The sequence below is a fragment of the Fundulus heteroclitus genome, chromosome 23 (assembly GCF_011125445.2).
Source record: "Fundulus heteroclitus isolate FHET01 chromosome 23, MU-UCD_Fhet_4.1, whole genome shotgun sequence".
NCBI lineage: Eukaryota > Metazoa > Chordata > Actinopteri > Cyprinodontiformes > Fundulidae > Fundulus > Fundulus heteroclitus.
In genome coordinates this window covers 26,710,275-26,726,922 of record NC_046383.1, presented here as the reverse complement: position 1 = coordinate 26,726,922, position 16,648 = coordinate 26,710,275, and the positions used below count along the sequence as shown (strand labels likewise).

At 38.2% G+C, this 16,648-nt stretch overlaps 1 protein-coding gene across 1 annotated transcript in view; it reads right to left on the bottom strand.

Annotated features, from left to right (window-relative positions):
- ctnna1 (catenin (cadherin-associated protein), alpha 1) overlaps positions 1-16,648 on the bottom strand; it is an 83,961-nt gene that overhangs the window by 55,836 nt on the left and 11,477 nt on the right. Inside the window, exons 4-7 of the mRNA XM_012867916.3 lie at positions 14,389-14,555; positions 12,518-12,637; positions 11,219-11,488; positions 6,058-6,261 (exon numbers count right to left, since the gene is read on the bottom strand). Coding sequence (XP_012723370.1) covers positions 6,058-6,261; positions 11,219-11,488; positions 12,518-12,637; positions 14,389-14,555 — 761 coding nt within the window. The remainder of the gene's footprint in view (positions 1-6,057; positions 6,262-11,218; positions 11,489-12,517; positions 12,638-14,388; positions 14,556-16,648) is intronic.

Below are 16,648 nucleotides of genomic sequence, written 5' to 3'. Positions count from 1 at the left end.
GTTTTGGACTAAATGTTCTACACATGTGTTCTGGAGAATGCGTAATCAGCGGACAATAATTCACAAAAAGCTTGCCGAGTCCATATGTTTAGGTTTTTATGATAAATTGAAGTATTTTAGATTTTGAGCCAGAGATGGCAACAAGTATTCTTCCGCTGTTTCGTCTCTCACCCGTCATTCTGTGACCTTTTCTTCGTTCCTAGAGTTTTCAAAATGCTGCAACACAATTTAAAAGTGATGGAGGTTTTGTCAACGCCTCTGTGACGGAGAGTTGTAAACCAGCACGACAAGCAATTTATGAGCAGACATTGCCCCCAATGGGGTAAATAAACTTCAAATCCCTTTTTTATGTCAAATTGAGAGTCTTGATTGTCGACAACAGGGGGTCAAGTTACAACACTTACCTTCAAGTCCAGGGATCATTATCACTTAACATGTAAAAGCTCTAGTAGTTTCTTTTTGACCCAACCAAATCAAGTTTTATTCAAGGGGTTGGTGCCATGGTCAGTGAATTCAAATTATGAATAAGGATTTACTGTTGAAGGGTAAAAATCTTACTTGGCTGGCAATTGCAGATAGAAGATAATTGCTCGGCAAAAGTCAACATAAGATTTGACTTTTCTTTTATCTTAGCAAAAACCATGCTAGCGTGCCTGGCGCAATTGCTAATGGGAGCGGCCTGCAGCTAATGACAGTCTGGGACAAAGCAAAAACTGTTTATCCCTTTCTTCATATTCCTTTGTTTAAAGAACTAAGATTATTGAATTGGTATCCATTTAAAACTGAATTTTACTCGTCTTTACTCTATCCATTCCAAACATTTGACTGTGTTTAAGACTGAAATAAAGTATTTTAAACGACACCGCTTTCATTTCATGGGGGAGTGGAACAGAAATATAGACCATCTTAATTCTGAATATTTTCCATCACCCCCACCTACTGGTCGGTTTGTCTACCCTTCAGAGTTTGGTTGGTTCAAGTTGGTGTGATAAATCTTGTAGCCAATGATGCCTTCACAGGCCTAGTTATCAAGTCTGTTCCTAGAATTTCAATCTGATTTTAGAATTTGAATAATGATTTTTTTTGACTAATCTAAAAACAGATACTCTTCATAAATTACCATACCTCAACAAACAAGTGGTTTGAACTAAAAAAAAAACATTGTGCATTTTAAATGCATTGTAAATAGCAGAAACATGTAATAAAAATGTTTCATGCTGACAACATGGTAATTTAATAATTGAGGTCTATATCTCTGCTTGCCAACAGTAGACGATATCATTAGAACTCCATCTATTTTGATAATTGTTGTGTACTATTTTTTGATTCACTGATTAATAATAATAATCAATCAGCAAAAAGTGCCTTTTTTCCACAGAACCAGAACCAGGTGAAGCTTAAACTCCAGGGGTCCCGGATAGAGCACATTTAAAGGCAACGAAGGACTTTCATCTTAAATGCAAAGTGCATACATTTTCTGTAGGGTCCTAGTTGAATTACAACTCTGAATGGATTGGTCTTTCAGCAAATTACATATTTTCCAGTTAATTCGATTACTAAATTAGTTGACGATTATTTCAATAATCGATAGAGCGTTTCAGCCTATCGAGAGAGAAAGAGAGAGAAAGAGCGAGAGAGAGCGAGAAATTCAACCCAACAACGGTCAGAAGAGGCAACTAGATGGCAACACACTGTAAACCTTAGAAACCCAGACAAAAATTAAATATTTTATGAGTTGTATCTGTGCAGGCAGAGAGAAAATTGGATAGAACTAAATTCTTCCACTCACTTAAGGTGCCCAAGGCAAAAAGTAAGAGTTGGGGGAAGAGCAAGCCATCAGCAGAGAAAAGGACAAACTGGAAGAAGACAGCAAAGAAAGAGCTGGGATTAAGCAAGATGTTCAATGTGTAAAAGAAATGTTAAGGTGTGCCAAGTGCTAATACTGCTTTGAGCTAAACAGCAAAGAGGAGGATGTGGGGTCCCGCTGCAGATGCCAGGTACTTCATTTCATTTTCACGCAGGTGAAAATGCTAATAAACTCACAGGGACTTAAATGTCAGTTGCTGTGAATGTCAGAGCAATGAAGCATTATTTTCCAACATAAGACAAAATCCTGACAGATGCTAGTAACAAGTGATGCTTCAATAACAACAAGTGTCAGAAACTGTTAAACTTAACATGTGCGATGCAAAACCATCATGGCTGTATAGAATAATTGAGGTTTAACGATGAGGCAGAGCAGGGGCAACATTACCCCTCATCCACCTTTCCACTTCACTGGCTGAGGAGACGAGCTACGATGCTGTAAAATTATCATTAACAAGATATCGTTCCTGCTACAGGAATAAAAAGGAAAGATGCTTACCTCGCTCAGATAATTCAACTAAACAATTCATTCAATAGGGACGTCCCAATCCAGATTCTACTTATAAATCAGACTTCCTCTGTAATTCAGTTCCAATTTCTGTGTTCATCAGCTGCCACAGAAAGCCAATTTGCACATGGCTAATTAGGTTTACATTATCAAAACATCACACTTATTAGCAGACACGTCTGCACAAAGATATCTAGAAGTGAGAAACAAACTGAGGGCCAATATCAGATTTCATATCTTGGTCAGTAATTCCATAAGAGAAAAATACAATTTAAGTTACAATAAAATCAGTAATATGGGCAACAGTATTTGTCTCTAAAACAAGGAGCATCAAGTTACATGATGCAAGTTTATTGCAGATGAATTCAAAAAACAAGATCGTGCTGAGGTGATATTGTGGCCAAAGTTCACAAAGTTTTGAGTCCACAATCTTTTAGAGGTATACAAGATTTCAGGCACGAGTTTAGATGGAAGAACTTGCTAATTGTTTGATACCCGTTTGGTTCCCTAGGACCTTCTATGAAGTGTGGATGCTAATTGTGTGTGTACAGCTATTTATGGGCTATTTTTAAAATTGTATGAAGTTAATTTACACGGTTTCCCCCAGTGTATTATACTCACCCCCCCAATCAGGCTAAACGTTGTTTGTTTAATTGAAATGCCCCAATGTTTGAGAGCGACATAAAAGTTCACACCTCGGAGAAGAGTCAAAATATTTTTAAAAGCAACTGAAGTAATGGAGATTATACAAAAAAATAAGTGATTAGGCAACAAATCTAAAAAATAATTGACAGATTAGTCAACTAAAAATAATCGTTAGTTGCAGTCCCACCACAGACATCTCTAAAAGACAACAGGGTCCCCTCGGAGTTCTTCACATACTTTAAGCCAAAAGCCAGAGACAGGCAGACCGTGCCAGAGAGGATGTAGATAGTCATCAAGTAAGCCTCCCATGGAGTTTGGACATGTGTTAGTGAGAAAAGAAACAAAATAGCTTTAAGAGAAATCCATTCACTGTTCTGGAGATAATTTGTAGTCAATGCATGAAGCAATGCCACACACAAAAAAAAAAATATTTCCCTCTTCCGAGGTGCACTGAAAGCAGCATGAATGCCGCTTGAAGTTAAAGTTAAAAGGAAATAAAGATGAGGCAGAATTTCTCTCACTCAGAGCTGGAGAAATTAAATATTTTTCCCCTTGCAAGTCTGAAACCCTTTACTGAATGAGATATTTTCATACACAAAGGACCCCAAAAAAAGAGGCAGAGTTCCAGGAGCGACTTCAAAAATCCAGATGCAACGCCAATAACATTTCTAAATGTGTCGTTTGCTTTCGTCTACTGACAATACGCAGCTTAGATTTGTGTAGGAAGTTTAAAATTCCAAGTTGGGTGTCTAAAAGTAGGGTTATCAAAAATATCGATACATGTATGCTAAAATATTTGGCATTGATACCATGCTAAATTAGTATTGTATCCGGATAAAGCTTCTGAGGAAAAACGTATGGGGGAAAACCCAAACACCTTGACAAGCCTGTGAGCGAACTGTGGTTTAAAGTGGTGGCAACAAAGTCAAGCAGCACAACAAACTTGGCCAAACACCTCAGGGCCCACACCCTGACCTTCATGATGAATTCAGACAGGTTAATAAATCAATGTTACATTCATAATTTAATTCACCACATTAAAACATATTACTGATGTTTGCGCGACCGGTGGACCGCATCATATAAATTTAATTGAAAAATTGAATTAAATTTAAAAAGTTTTTCGTGTTACTAAAACATTTTTTACGGCTTTAATTATTTGTCATTTTTTTATCCCTTTGGTATCGAAAATGGTATGGAGTATTGAATATTTTCCTGGGTATCAATATAGAGCTTGAAACTTTTGTATTGTGACAACTGTAGTTTAACGCCTTTCACACAGTAATTTACTGGGACCACTTTCTTGGGTCGAACAAGAATTGTCTCCTTTCACACATGCAAATTAGTCGAGTAAATTACCCTGTCAGCTCTTTTCACACTTAACCCAGCAACGGTGGAATGGATGTACCCAATATGACCTGAAGGTGGCAGTAATGCAAGGAATATAGCTTTAACTGGTTCAGCCAACCTCTGAAGAAGAATTTTGGCTACAAATTATGCCTGACAAACAGCTGATTAGCCACAACAAACAATGGCTTCAGGACCAGTGGTTCTGAGAGTGGTTGGTAGCTTTATGAAAACTACAGAAGAAATACAATTTCAGTACATTTCTCAGTCACAGCAGCGACTTGCAGACAGAGGAAGAGCTGAAGAAAGACTACGAACGTCTTGTGTAAACACGCAAGACGTTCCTGGGTGCCTCACCCAGGAATCCAACGGTTGTATTCACTCTGGAGCGGTCCCAGTAAATTAGGGAGTATGATACTCTGTCTTGACCCAGTAAATTGCCAGGTCAGTTTTACCCGGTAAATCAGTTCACACAAAACCCTGACCCAGTAAAACCTCTAAAGGTGTAAAAGGGGCCAATATCAACCAGCAACATTGTTTCACTTACCAATTTAAAATTGTTGGTAGGCAAGTTAATACTCTAACTATGCAAACATTTTACGACAGCATTGGTAATTTATTCTGTAATGCTTTCACTGTATTGCACTTTTAAAGCTAAGTGTCAGTAGGTATATTTGAACAAAGTCTTACTGTCCTTCTGATTTAACTAAAGAAACCATCAACAGCATAGAAAGTCTTTCCAAAAATTAGCATTTGAAAATCTACAGTTCTGTCTAGGGTTAAACAGTATGTACACATGTTCATGAAGATGCTGCAATGTTTATTTAATCTGACAAAATTCTTGACAATTGCAGTCAGGTTATCTGACAGATATCTCACCACTATAAGGCACCAGGTCAAGGCTCACGTTCTCTCACTATGATAACCACATGTCACCAGCCATAGATCTCACAGGCTAAATTAGGCTATTAAATGCACATGACAGACAATTATATATTATGCTTCTATTTTCTTCATCTGGCCAAATGAATAGTCGTATCACTGTCATGTCCATTCACCATCACAGTGCTGATAAACGTGTTGCTCTCCGTTTCTAAAGACATGGTGGACGACAGGAGCGCCAGATTCAATGCGGTAGAAAAGTTGTTTTGAAATGAATCACACTTTGTTTGATTGTGTTGGACCTCAAAATAGAGTGGCTTTGATCTGAGGTTCACAATACAAGAAACAATGTTTGTTATGACTGAGTTTCCAAAGACAATAGAAATTGTCAGGATGATCAGAACAATAACTAGACAACAAATAGCATGAAAGTACAACTAAAAATGGAAAGAAAACAGCAAATGGAGTAGAAGTCCTTAGTCTGTGCTTGTTGCCAGTATTACAAGAAAATTGTTGCATTTAAAATTTTAGGAAACAAACATTTTTTTAACAGTTATAATTTACATCTTGGCTCTTTGAACGATTATTTCTTTTTTTACCATTTGAATATTTTCATCATTTTTGCATTTCTATTGAGGCTAAAGTGCAGCCAGTGGGTTTGGTATTGCTGTATAGAGGATACTGTTTATTAGTGTGAAAGCTAACATTGTAATGATATGACATGTGTAATGTGAGGGAAGAGAAAGACTTGACAGTTGTAGCGGCTTGTTAAAAGATCTGGCAGTGATTCAGAAAATAAAGACACTTACATTTCCCATGTACTCAGACAGGAGGTCCTGCAGAGCCTGGCGCACAGAGTTGCATTCAGCCACAATGCGTTCCCTGCGGTCATCACGTGTGCATGAAGAGTCAGCCATGAGAGCAGCTCCACTGATAATGCTCTCAAGGCGCTCCTCCAGCGAAGGACGAAAGCGTTCCTCAGTGAAGCCCACGGGATCCAAAATGATTTTTTTCTGTCAAAAACAAACAAACGGGAGAATGTAAATAAAGAGCAACGAAAGACGATCTTAAATTGCTCGGCCCCAAGTACTATACTTGTCTAAGAACCTTCAAAATCCGGATCATCAACTAATAAGTAAAGAGGTGTGCACATTATATCAAGGAACTAACGTCCCTATGATACAGACTCCTGCCTGCAGCTAATAAAGAAAAAGAAACGCCTCATAAAAACATAAGGAAAACAATAAAGTTGCATGTAATCAAATTTTTTTTCTCCCCACGTAATCCCAGGTTAGTAGTCCTGAACTCATGTGAAGGCATGAAACCTTTGTCATAAACACCAAAAGACTGAGAACAGGTCCCTTCAACATGAAAATTGTATAAAATGCACTACTTTGTAGTACTTGTATTAAAAGGATGTATGTAAAGAACTTAAGAGCTAAGTTTTTATAAAATAACAAATAAAAGGTTGATCCTTTTATAAGATATATCAGTCTAGAGTTGACTGTCTATCCTAACCCCTAAACAGTCAGGAGGATTTTGTTCAAGGACCTCTGCAGCGTAAACAGAGATTAAGTGAGCTGGGTTTTCCTATGGCTGGTGCTGATATTTCATCATTGCAGCCAATGGATGACGTTATCACCTGGAATCAGTTTTCCTTCTATGGGTATCCAACATCTATAAGTGTGTAGGGGTAAATGCACTGGCTGGGGCAGCAGCCATTTCTCCTCCTATGCCTTCAGAAACCAGGTAGTTAACTCCCATAATTGCCGTTGCTTGCTCTGAGACCTTTTGCTGGTTGCATCTCACTGCTCACCAAGCTACAGCTGTATAAAAGGGGCAGCGGTATTAGAGCTGCACCCAGACACTGGAGACCCACTGACTGTTAACACATTTAAGCTGCTATCAATTTAAAAATATAAGGAAAACAGCTGCCTCAGCCAGTAGATATACTGGCCTATCTCTATCTTTGAATACAGTCTATGTGATACAAATTCTGATAGTGCCAAAGATACAACAGGGACACGTCAGAGATGCACCAAGTCTATGGCTGAAGGTCTAAATGACTCGAGTGTCTGGAGTTTTCTGAAGCCATATGTAGGTAATAATAGTGCTTTTCTTCCCCATCAGATAGATAAAATGAATCTTTCTACACTTTTCAATTGCGTAAAAAGTGGATATTTGGCTATGTGGGGAAAAAAATCCTGGTCCTAAAGAAAACTACACCACCATGGTTTGGAAATTAGAGGCGAGCAACCCATGTCACTTGGTAACCTTGCCTGCAAGCTGAATTCTCTCAGTATTTGTACGTTCACACAAACAAGAATCCATCTTGTTCCACTTCCGCCTCAACTATTCGAGAAAGCGATCCAAAAACCAGCCTTTGGTAGGCGGGCACTAGGAGTCCCTTCAGCTCAGAAAGTTCTGCTGAATGTCCCTCCTTTCCCCTGACAGATTCGATGGGAGCAGACCCAGAATTACAATGATTGATAATTAACTAAACCGAGAGTGCTACACATCATCAATCTGCCTTGCCAGGTTAGTCACCTGGGAGGTGTGACAGTAAACAATTTCACTCTAGTAAAATATCCTTGTCACAACTACTTAGGCCTTGAAATGGCCTTCAAGTGCGCAGGTCTTTTAGGTGACTTGGACTTTAATCTCAATCTGACTACTAGTGAATAAACTAGAATTGACACCTTGATCTTCAACATATCAGTAGCTGAATCTGTTTAAATGTCAGTCACGAGCAAATAAAATACAGCTGACTGGCATCAAACAGTGACCATTAACACACACATACTAGAGTTTTCTCTCTCCATCCATGCGAGTATCTCTGCATCTACATAACTAAAAGTCAGATATTAAAGTTATGTTAAATAGTTTTTTGGTCCACTCTAAAATTAAAGTAATCTGCATTTTACGTTTTGTTTAAATATGCATTTTAATGCCATAAAAATTATTATAATATTGTATGGCACAATTATAATATTGTGCCATTTCTGTTAAGGGTTGTAACACCTTCAAAATCATATACCAGCCCACGGCTATTGTTTTAGAGTCAACAGTAGAGATGCTGAAATACATAATCAGAGGTTCATATGAAAATGTAAAAGACCTAAAACTGAATAAATTTCACAAATATGTATCCATTTGCATGATAGAGAGACTCGTATAACCTTGTCTTGCTTCCTTTATTTTAACATGACAAGACGGGTCCAATTAAGTTTGACTTTGCAGGGGCAAGCCTTTAAAGAGCCTACAAGTAGTTATGCTGCTGAGGCATCAGACCTCACTACAGCTTCAAGTTAAAGCCCAAATGTTTCATGACATTTGCGGCAGTGAAACTAAGTCATCGTCCCCCTTGACATATGGACCCTTGTCTTTCTTCAGATGCTCTGTTGCTGCAAAATATTTGAAAGTGTTATAATTGTTGTTTGGTTAGGCAGCTCGTCCTCTGTCACAGGGCCCTCCAGCGCCCTCCGTTCAGTCTCATCTGACCTCCTGCGCTGGCGTGACGTATCACCATGGTAACAGGCGATGGAAGAGACACGGAGGAGAAAACAGAGAGGGAGAGCGAGTGGGGGGGCTGACTCATTTGCTAATTTTGACAAGCACTTGAAAGTGGGCTTTAGAGAGGTGACTTTCTGGGAATTTTTTTTTTTTTTTGGGGGGGGGGGTTGGGTTGATTTTGACAGAGGCTCTCTGCTTTCATCTCCAGTAATAAAGAAGACTTAGAAGAACACTGTGATCCAGACCTAATATTTTTTATTAAGCTGCTATTAGAACAATATGAAATTAAACTTTTTTTAAAAATGTATAAAAAAATATGTCAATTAGGGGTGGAGGGGGGTTGACTTTGTGAAAAAAAACTATAATTTGAACAAAGTTACTCCATCTAGACATTCGGTTGTGCATCTGCCTACCAATTTCTGAAAACTGTCCAGAATTAGATCACGCCTCTGTGGTAGGAGAATTACACCACTTAAGTTCTCCTTCCTCCCACGTTAAATTAGACGCCCAGAGATATCAGCAGGTGACCAAAATAGGGCGGTTTTCAGCTCGAGTGGCTTTGACCAGCGGCCCATCTGTTGGGGGAAAAACTGCATCCGTTTCTCACTGGTGAACGCATCAATACCTAAAGGTTGCCTGGTTGAACGAACAACATCAGCTGTAGTGTGGAAGCTGTTGCTGACTGAAATGTACCAAGTTGACGGTTCTCACTCCCAGTGAATTGTTTAAAATGCAGCATGGAAGCCCCCAAGGGAGAAAAACTGTTAATAAAATAATATTTTCTGTGATTTTCTAAGGATGTCTGCTATCCCGTCAGGCTGTGAGAGTAAAACTTTAGCATCTACCAGGATGGTTGATCAGAGTACAGCAAAGTTGCTCCATTTTCCCTATTGAGCATTTAACCTCTGTCATGGAACATGCTGGATTTAGAAATCTTAGCCATTTGGAAAATTCATTACAGTAAGGATTTTTGAGAAAATACCCACTAGCCAAGCTTATTGTGTGTATTGCTTATACAGAACGCAAAAGCCATCTTAAAATATGAACTCCTAAATCAAGGCACAAAGATATCAGCAAGTAACCAAGATAGGACAATTTACATGTTGAAGAAGCCTCTACAATGTGATTTACGGCAGCATTTAATTTCCCTTTAGGATTAATAAAGTATGAATTGAACGTGTCTGTTTAAGGACATTAGTTAAATCTTTTATCACAAAGAAATCAGAACCATCTAAAATCAGCATCAGCAGCTCAAGGCTTTACAAAAATAGAGCTCTGATAGATGCATTAAATGTAGAGAGGCACTAATGCGTTTCCCTGTTTTAATTTTTTATCTTATTGAATGTAGATAAAATACAAAGTTTTTCACAAAGGGTATTAATGCTGCATCTGTTACACTTTTTATACAAATGTAACAGATGCAAGTTTAAAACTTGTACTTTACTACCGTCTGTGAGAAGGTTTTTTTTTATTGAAAAAAAAAAAAAAGAAGAAATTTAGAGGACAAAAATAAATAAATCAAGTAGACAGCTGTGAATGCACTTCTATCAAAATACCAACACAGAACATTAGATCATGTTGCCTGTCAAATAACTAAATATATGAATAATGTCAGATCAGTTATTTGACTTGAACAAAAGACAATGAAAACAAGTTTCCTTCTGTAAACCCATTTACCTTCTGTAAATAATCATATGCTCTGCATGACAGAGGTGTGAGCCAAAGACAATCCAATCATCTTTGTATTTATCTCTCTAGGCAGCATCAGGTTGATTAGCTCCATTTTAAAGCCATCAGTTACCTTGATGTTTTGTTTCATGTCAATATTATGAGTAGTTGGTCACGTGTTTCATACACTTATTAAATCTGGTTCTGTAATCTTATATCAGGGATGTTTTTGTAAAAAAGGACAGTGTGCATAATTCAGTTCCTACTTTTATCCTAAATAAGCAGGGCAACTCGAGCGAAAAAACAAGGGTTTTATTATTGTTTATGCAAGGGTATGTTATTTAATGATTTGCAAGTATATTTCAGTTTATGTCTCTACATGAAAATAATGGCAGAATAAGTCTCACTGAGTTGAAACGGAACAAAATTACGAAATGACTCAAGAGCAGACTCACTTTACCCCAAAGCCATGTCCCACATTGTCTGCTCATCCTGTCCCAATTTCCACCTCGAGTTCAAGCCCCTTATGGGTTTTGGTCGCTTCATAATTCAGTTAGCTCTTTTGAAATGTCTCAATCCAAAACGTTTATTTTTTTTATATAATAATATATATATATATATATCTATATATATATATATATATATATATTATATATATATATCTATATATTTATATATATATCTTATAATTTTTTAAGCAGGGAAATTAGAAGAATTTTGACGAACAGCAGCAAACACACACTTCACAGGCAAACAGACCGTGACTTGTAAATCACTCATTTGACTTACATCAAAATCGTTGAGGGCAAAAGCGAGCTCTCCAGCGCCTCCTGGCTGGGTCAGGGCTGAGTCTTCAGTGGAAGCGGCCTGGGCGGCGTTGGAGATTCCAGAAACGGCATGCTGCAGCTGCTTGTAGATCAGGTCACGGTTAGCCTTGTAGGCTGCCACGTCAGGATGCTGCAGGCAGGCACAGGATGCCGTGTACAGCATAGGGACATTCCTTTGCAGCACCCCCCGTGCTGCAGCCATTTGGTCCTTGTGATGGACGTCCTTTAGCTCCTAGGAGGGTGAAATGAAAAAGGAGGAAACTGAGGTTAAAGTGAACGCTGGAATACTTACAGGGATGATGTAGTTTCAGTTTAAAATGGGCCTGTCATGCCCTGATGGAGACACTAAGAGTTGTTATAAATGACCCAGATTTATTTCTGTCCCCTGTGGTAATACAACAGTCATAATCAGGCCATTATAAAGTGCCTTTGCAATTTAATGTGTTGCTATTCAGACTGTAGCACTGTATTGAGATTCTACAGTCATAGGAAAAGGAGGCAGATGATTAATATTAAACAAAGGAAGAGCTTGCACGCTGAAAATTAGTTCCTCACCACCCTCAGCTACCAATCACTGCTAGGCTCCATTACTTCTTGTAGTCTCCCCTTGCATTAAAAACTGTCTTTTCTTTTTTTTGTGTGTGATTTTGGTGCATATTCATATACATTTTATAGATACATATACACATTTGTAGAAGAAGATATTAAGAGTTGAAAAATATTTTTTAAATTCCTGAATTAGTTTTTTGAATATATAATCTTTAAAGTAATCTAAAGGAAAAATATATTCATTAGTGTCTTAATTTTTCTGACAATCAAAATCTCCTAAGGTATTCATATTAAAAAGTGATTTAGAGAAGAACATATTGTTCTCCTCTAAATCAGCATTTATGAATAAAGCTTGTAAAATGGTACAAACAGATCCTGGTATAATCTTCCACTTCTAAGCATGATTAAATGTTGCTTGCTTAACATCATGCAACTATAGCATATGTTGGATCATTTAAATAATTTATGTTTATCATGGTGTTGTTGAACAAGTACATAAAAAGTATATTAATTTAGATTAGCCGATTTAACTTTTATTGCTTTTACTAGAACCGGTAATGAGAAGAATAGGACACAGGCTGAATGATAAGCTACTGTTTGTGTTTATTTGAAAATAGCATTTAATATGCTAGTTAATAACCATTAGGCTACACAACAACTAAATTAAACCCTGGCCGGTCTGTTCATTAAACTCTTGGCTGCTTAACGTTACCTGCTGTCTCTTGGCAGCCATCATGTTCAGCTTGTCCACCTCTGGTTTCAGGGCCTTGTACTGGATTCCCAGTTCCTGCTCTGTTCCTGCATTACGCACCTTCAACAGGTTTTCCTCCACCTGAGCCACAATTGAAAAAAAAAAAAATAATGAATTAGTAAGTTACAAACAATAAGGCAGTATATTTAAACTATGCGAGACATTTTACATCTTAAAAAAAAATCTCATTGTCAAAATGCAGATGTTTACAAAGCTGCATTTTAACCCAAATAACGGGCCGTTAAATGGCAAGTTTTAGGAATCACCCTGAAATTTGAAGGTCAGTATGACACCGAAGTCTGAGAGCAACATAGAAAGGTCAGTAAAGCTCCTGAACGTGCATCAGTGAAATAATAAACCTCCTGGTAAGCTAAAGCTAGCTGTCATTACTTGACAAACAGCCCCCCCATCGAGCTGCTCTTCTGCAACGCTCTGCTGCGTGAATGCATTCAGAGAAGCAGCAAAACGACACATCAGTTTTAAAGTAAGATCCAGAGAATCACAGAACACCAGTGGTGTGAAGTATGACATTTCACAGGGAAGTACAGTTTAAATTGTCTATTAGGGTGTCTGATTTCACACCAGGGCTCCACAGCTAGATTTTTAAACACATTTTTCCTTTGTTTTTGAAAAAAGAAATCGGCATCTTCATAGCTCATGGGATTCCAGTCAAAAATGGCAGCAGGAGGCAAGAATGCCACAATCTAAGTGAAGATCCTAGGCGTGGTTAAGCCGTAGAGGGTCAGAGGTTTGGCAGAAGAAAAAAAAAACATTTGACATCTTATTTCCTTTTAGCCATATGTCTTGAACTTGAAGGGGATGAGCAATAGCAAGTGTGCAAGGAGCTTGTATACAAAAATAACATTGTTTTCTGAATATTTCGAAGAAAGAAGAAGAAAAAAAAAACCATTGGAGCACGATTTCTGAAATCTTTCTTGGATCAAGCAAAACTTGGTTTGCCTGTGAACAGGTTCAAACACATTAGAAGTAACAAATTTTAAAGTATCCCTGTTAGCAGAGACAGGACCTTAGAGTGAGGGCAAATAGATTTCACAGCTTTTACACAAACCAACTTTGACTGAAGATTAACTATAGTTTTATCAGACTGACGTTCCAAATAACACTCCATTTCATTTAGAAAACAAGGTTGTTTATTAATTCGTAGAATGAAAGATAAATGTATAACTCTTTATATTTAGTCACTGAGCAGTCCGGGCACAGGCTGCCTTACATGAATGCATTTCTAGTGACTGCCTGACATTACAGTCAGGCAGTCCTGTAGACTGCTCAGGGGTCCTGTTACTGGGCCGATCAGGTAGTGACACCACTGAGCTACATTATACACTGGAGTGTCGATTTTTGAGCGCATTGTACCACAAAAGCACAAATACGGTAATCACCAGATTATAAGGCGCGAGTAAAATTTGAGAAAATTTAAAGATTTTAAGTGCGCTTTGTAGCCCGAAAAAACGGTAGATCTTATTTACACCATCCTAAAATAAATGCTGAAAGCAGTTTATTTTCCTTTTTTACGAACTAGTAAGCCATTTCAGCCACTTCACAAGATTTATTTTGCTTAGTTAGGAGGATAAGGGGTGCAATTACAGCCACCATTTGAGTTAAGTGCTGGAGCACAGCCATATCTAAAACTTTTAGGTGAGTTGATGACAAACTAGGACCAGGATTTAGAAACTACGCTCTAGATTCAGAGTCCTTTCTGGTCAATCCCAGCAATAAAAACACGTGTGCAATTAAATAGTTTATTGGTTAAAACTGGGGAAGTTAACATTTTCTTAAAACCAAAAAAAAGTATGCATTTTAAATAACCTTACCAGTTTAAGTTGCAGGAGGAGTTTATACACATCAGACATGTCTGCCAGAACCAACAGATGTGTGACGGCGGAGAGAAGGGCCCGGGCGGCACGGACCATATTGCCCCTCTTCACGGAAGAGCAGGGGTCTTCTGCAAACTCCCCAGAGGCCTGTCGCATCGATTCACCTGAGTAAATGAGAAGGTAGCAACAAACTGTCTTCACTCCATACTTTCAGGTGGTGGTGTGTGAAATATTATACTGTTAGTCTTGCATTGTGTTATGTGTTTATAGTCTTGAGTACTTATTTTAATTGTAACAAAACAAGTGTATTGTGCATTATAGCTGACGGTGTATGAAACAGCTTTTATTGTCCTCAGTATCAGCGGTATCTACAGGACAAGACATGTTTAAAAATCAGTCACAGTCCATTCTTCACAACATGTTTACTGCGTCAAAAGTCATCATCAGAGATCCAGGAGTGTGCAGGAATAGCAGTAGCCTGACGCATCTTTCCTGCTCAGCTAGGGTCAGCACGTGTCACACAGCGTTCCTACTTCCCAATGGATATGCTCACAGAAAAAAAAAAAAAAAATGGAGGTCAAAACCACAACAATGGCTCACTGTCTGGTTTTTCCAGCATTGTGCGTTGGCTCACATTGGATGGGACTGCACAGTTGACTTGGCACACAAATTGCCTTTGTAGCCTCAAATCATGAACAAGACAGTAAATCTGTCCTTTACTTCAGTGAAAGCGACAAGGCAAACTTATCCTATAAAAGGCCTTAAAACAACAGTGCCGTATTCCAGAGACAAAAGAGACAGATATACATCATGTTTATTTTTCTGTAATGCAGTACAGCTCTAGATGGACTGGAGGAAGCGGGAAGAATAAGCATGAATAATGTTCTTGCACAGGTGGTGTGCTGAAGACATGGGAGAAGTAAAAAAATATATATATTCTGGTTACATTGTGCTTATCCTTTTATCATCTTGAAGAATTCATCATCTGGGACAATACGTGTGCCATATGAATAGAAACACTGCTAATTACTAAAACAATAAGGAAATACATATGGTATTACATTTCTTCCAAGGGTTTAAGTTAAATTCACTACATAATTTAGTTTTAGAATAATCTGATAGATTAACTCAATCAGATAACATTTAGCCTAAATAAAGATTTTGTTAGTAATCCTGTTCAGGAACACTTTATTATACTGGGTAAAATCATCCTTCCATCCTAACAGTAGTTAATACATTATGTAATGAAACCTGCTAGCCTGTAAAAAACTAACAAATTGCTCCTATTCGGTCTGAATGGGAGGGATTTGTTAGCGGTTTGGTTCTGCTCTCACCCCCTCTGTCCCTCATGTTCCAGGGGTATCGCCGTATCTATTGGTTGTCCCAAATGCCATCATTCTGACGCGTTCATGTTTATGAGAAGAGGAAGGCCTCAGTAGAAAGAAATAAGACCAGAGTGGATTTTGTGAGATTTTTTTCACGCGATCCCCCTGAGTAGTGGAAGAGCTGGTAAGGCTGTCTTGCACAGTTAATCAAAAAGGGACTTGGGGAAACATCCGGAAAAAATCGTCAACTCTACCTTTAAGATAAATAAAAAAGGTTCTCACCTTAAATTTGTATTTTCTGGCTCAGTATGAGACTTCAGAGCTTTCCCTAAGTTCCTCTTAATATTGTAGTATTGTTGAAACACTAAGTACTCAGAACAGATCACCTGGTCTTGACATTATTGGGTTACACTAAGACTTTTCTTCTTTAAATAAACCTTCAATTGATAACTAAAATAGTCAAAAGTTAGTCATCATTTGACACATGGAATAATGTCAAATCAATTTCCTGAGCACCATTTTCTTTTTGCTTTGTAGAGCATGTGACTCATGTATTTTCTAAACAACAGTGAGAAACACACATTGAACAAAGTGGTTTATTTTCTAGTTTAGACCTGAATCAGACTCCGGTCTTATTTTTAAAAACGCGACCTCACTTTGAACCAGCACATCCGGACTCGTGCGGCTCGTCCATCATTCTCTGGGTGACACTCGTCAGCATCATGAATGGCAGTCAGCCAGTAGACATAAAAACATGGATGACAGCACTGGAGGCAGTGGGTGGAATAACGGCGAGGCTTTAGGCCTCATCAACGATCTGAGGACTGCTCTGGGGAGGCCAAACCTCAGTGTTTATTTGTGTTTTGAGTTTATTCTTCAAAGTGTAGAAAATTCAAACTAACAACAACCAAACTTTTCCTTAGCGCCGAACA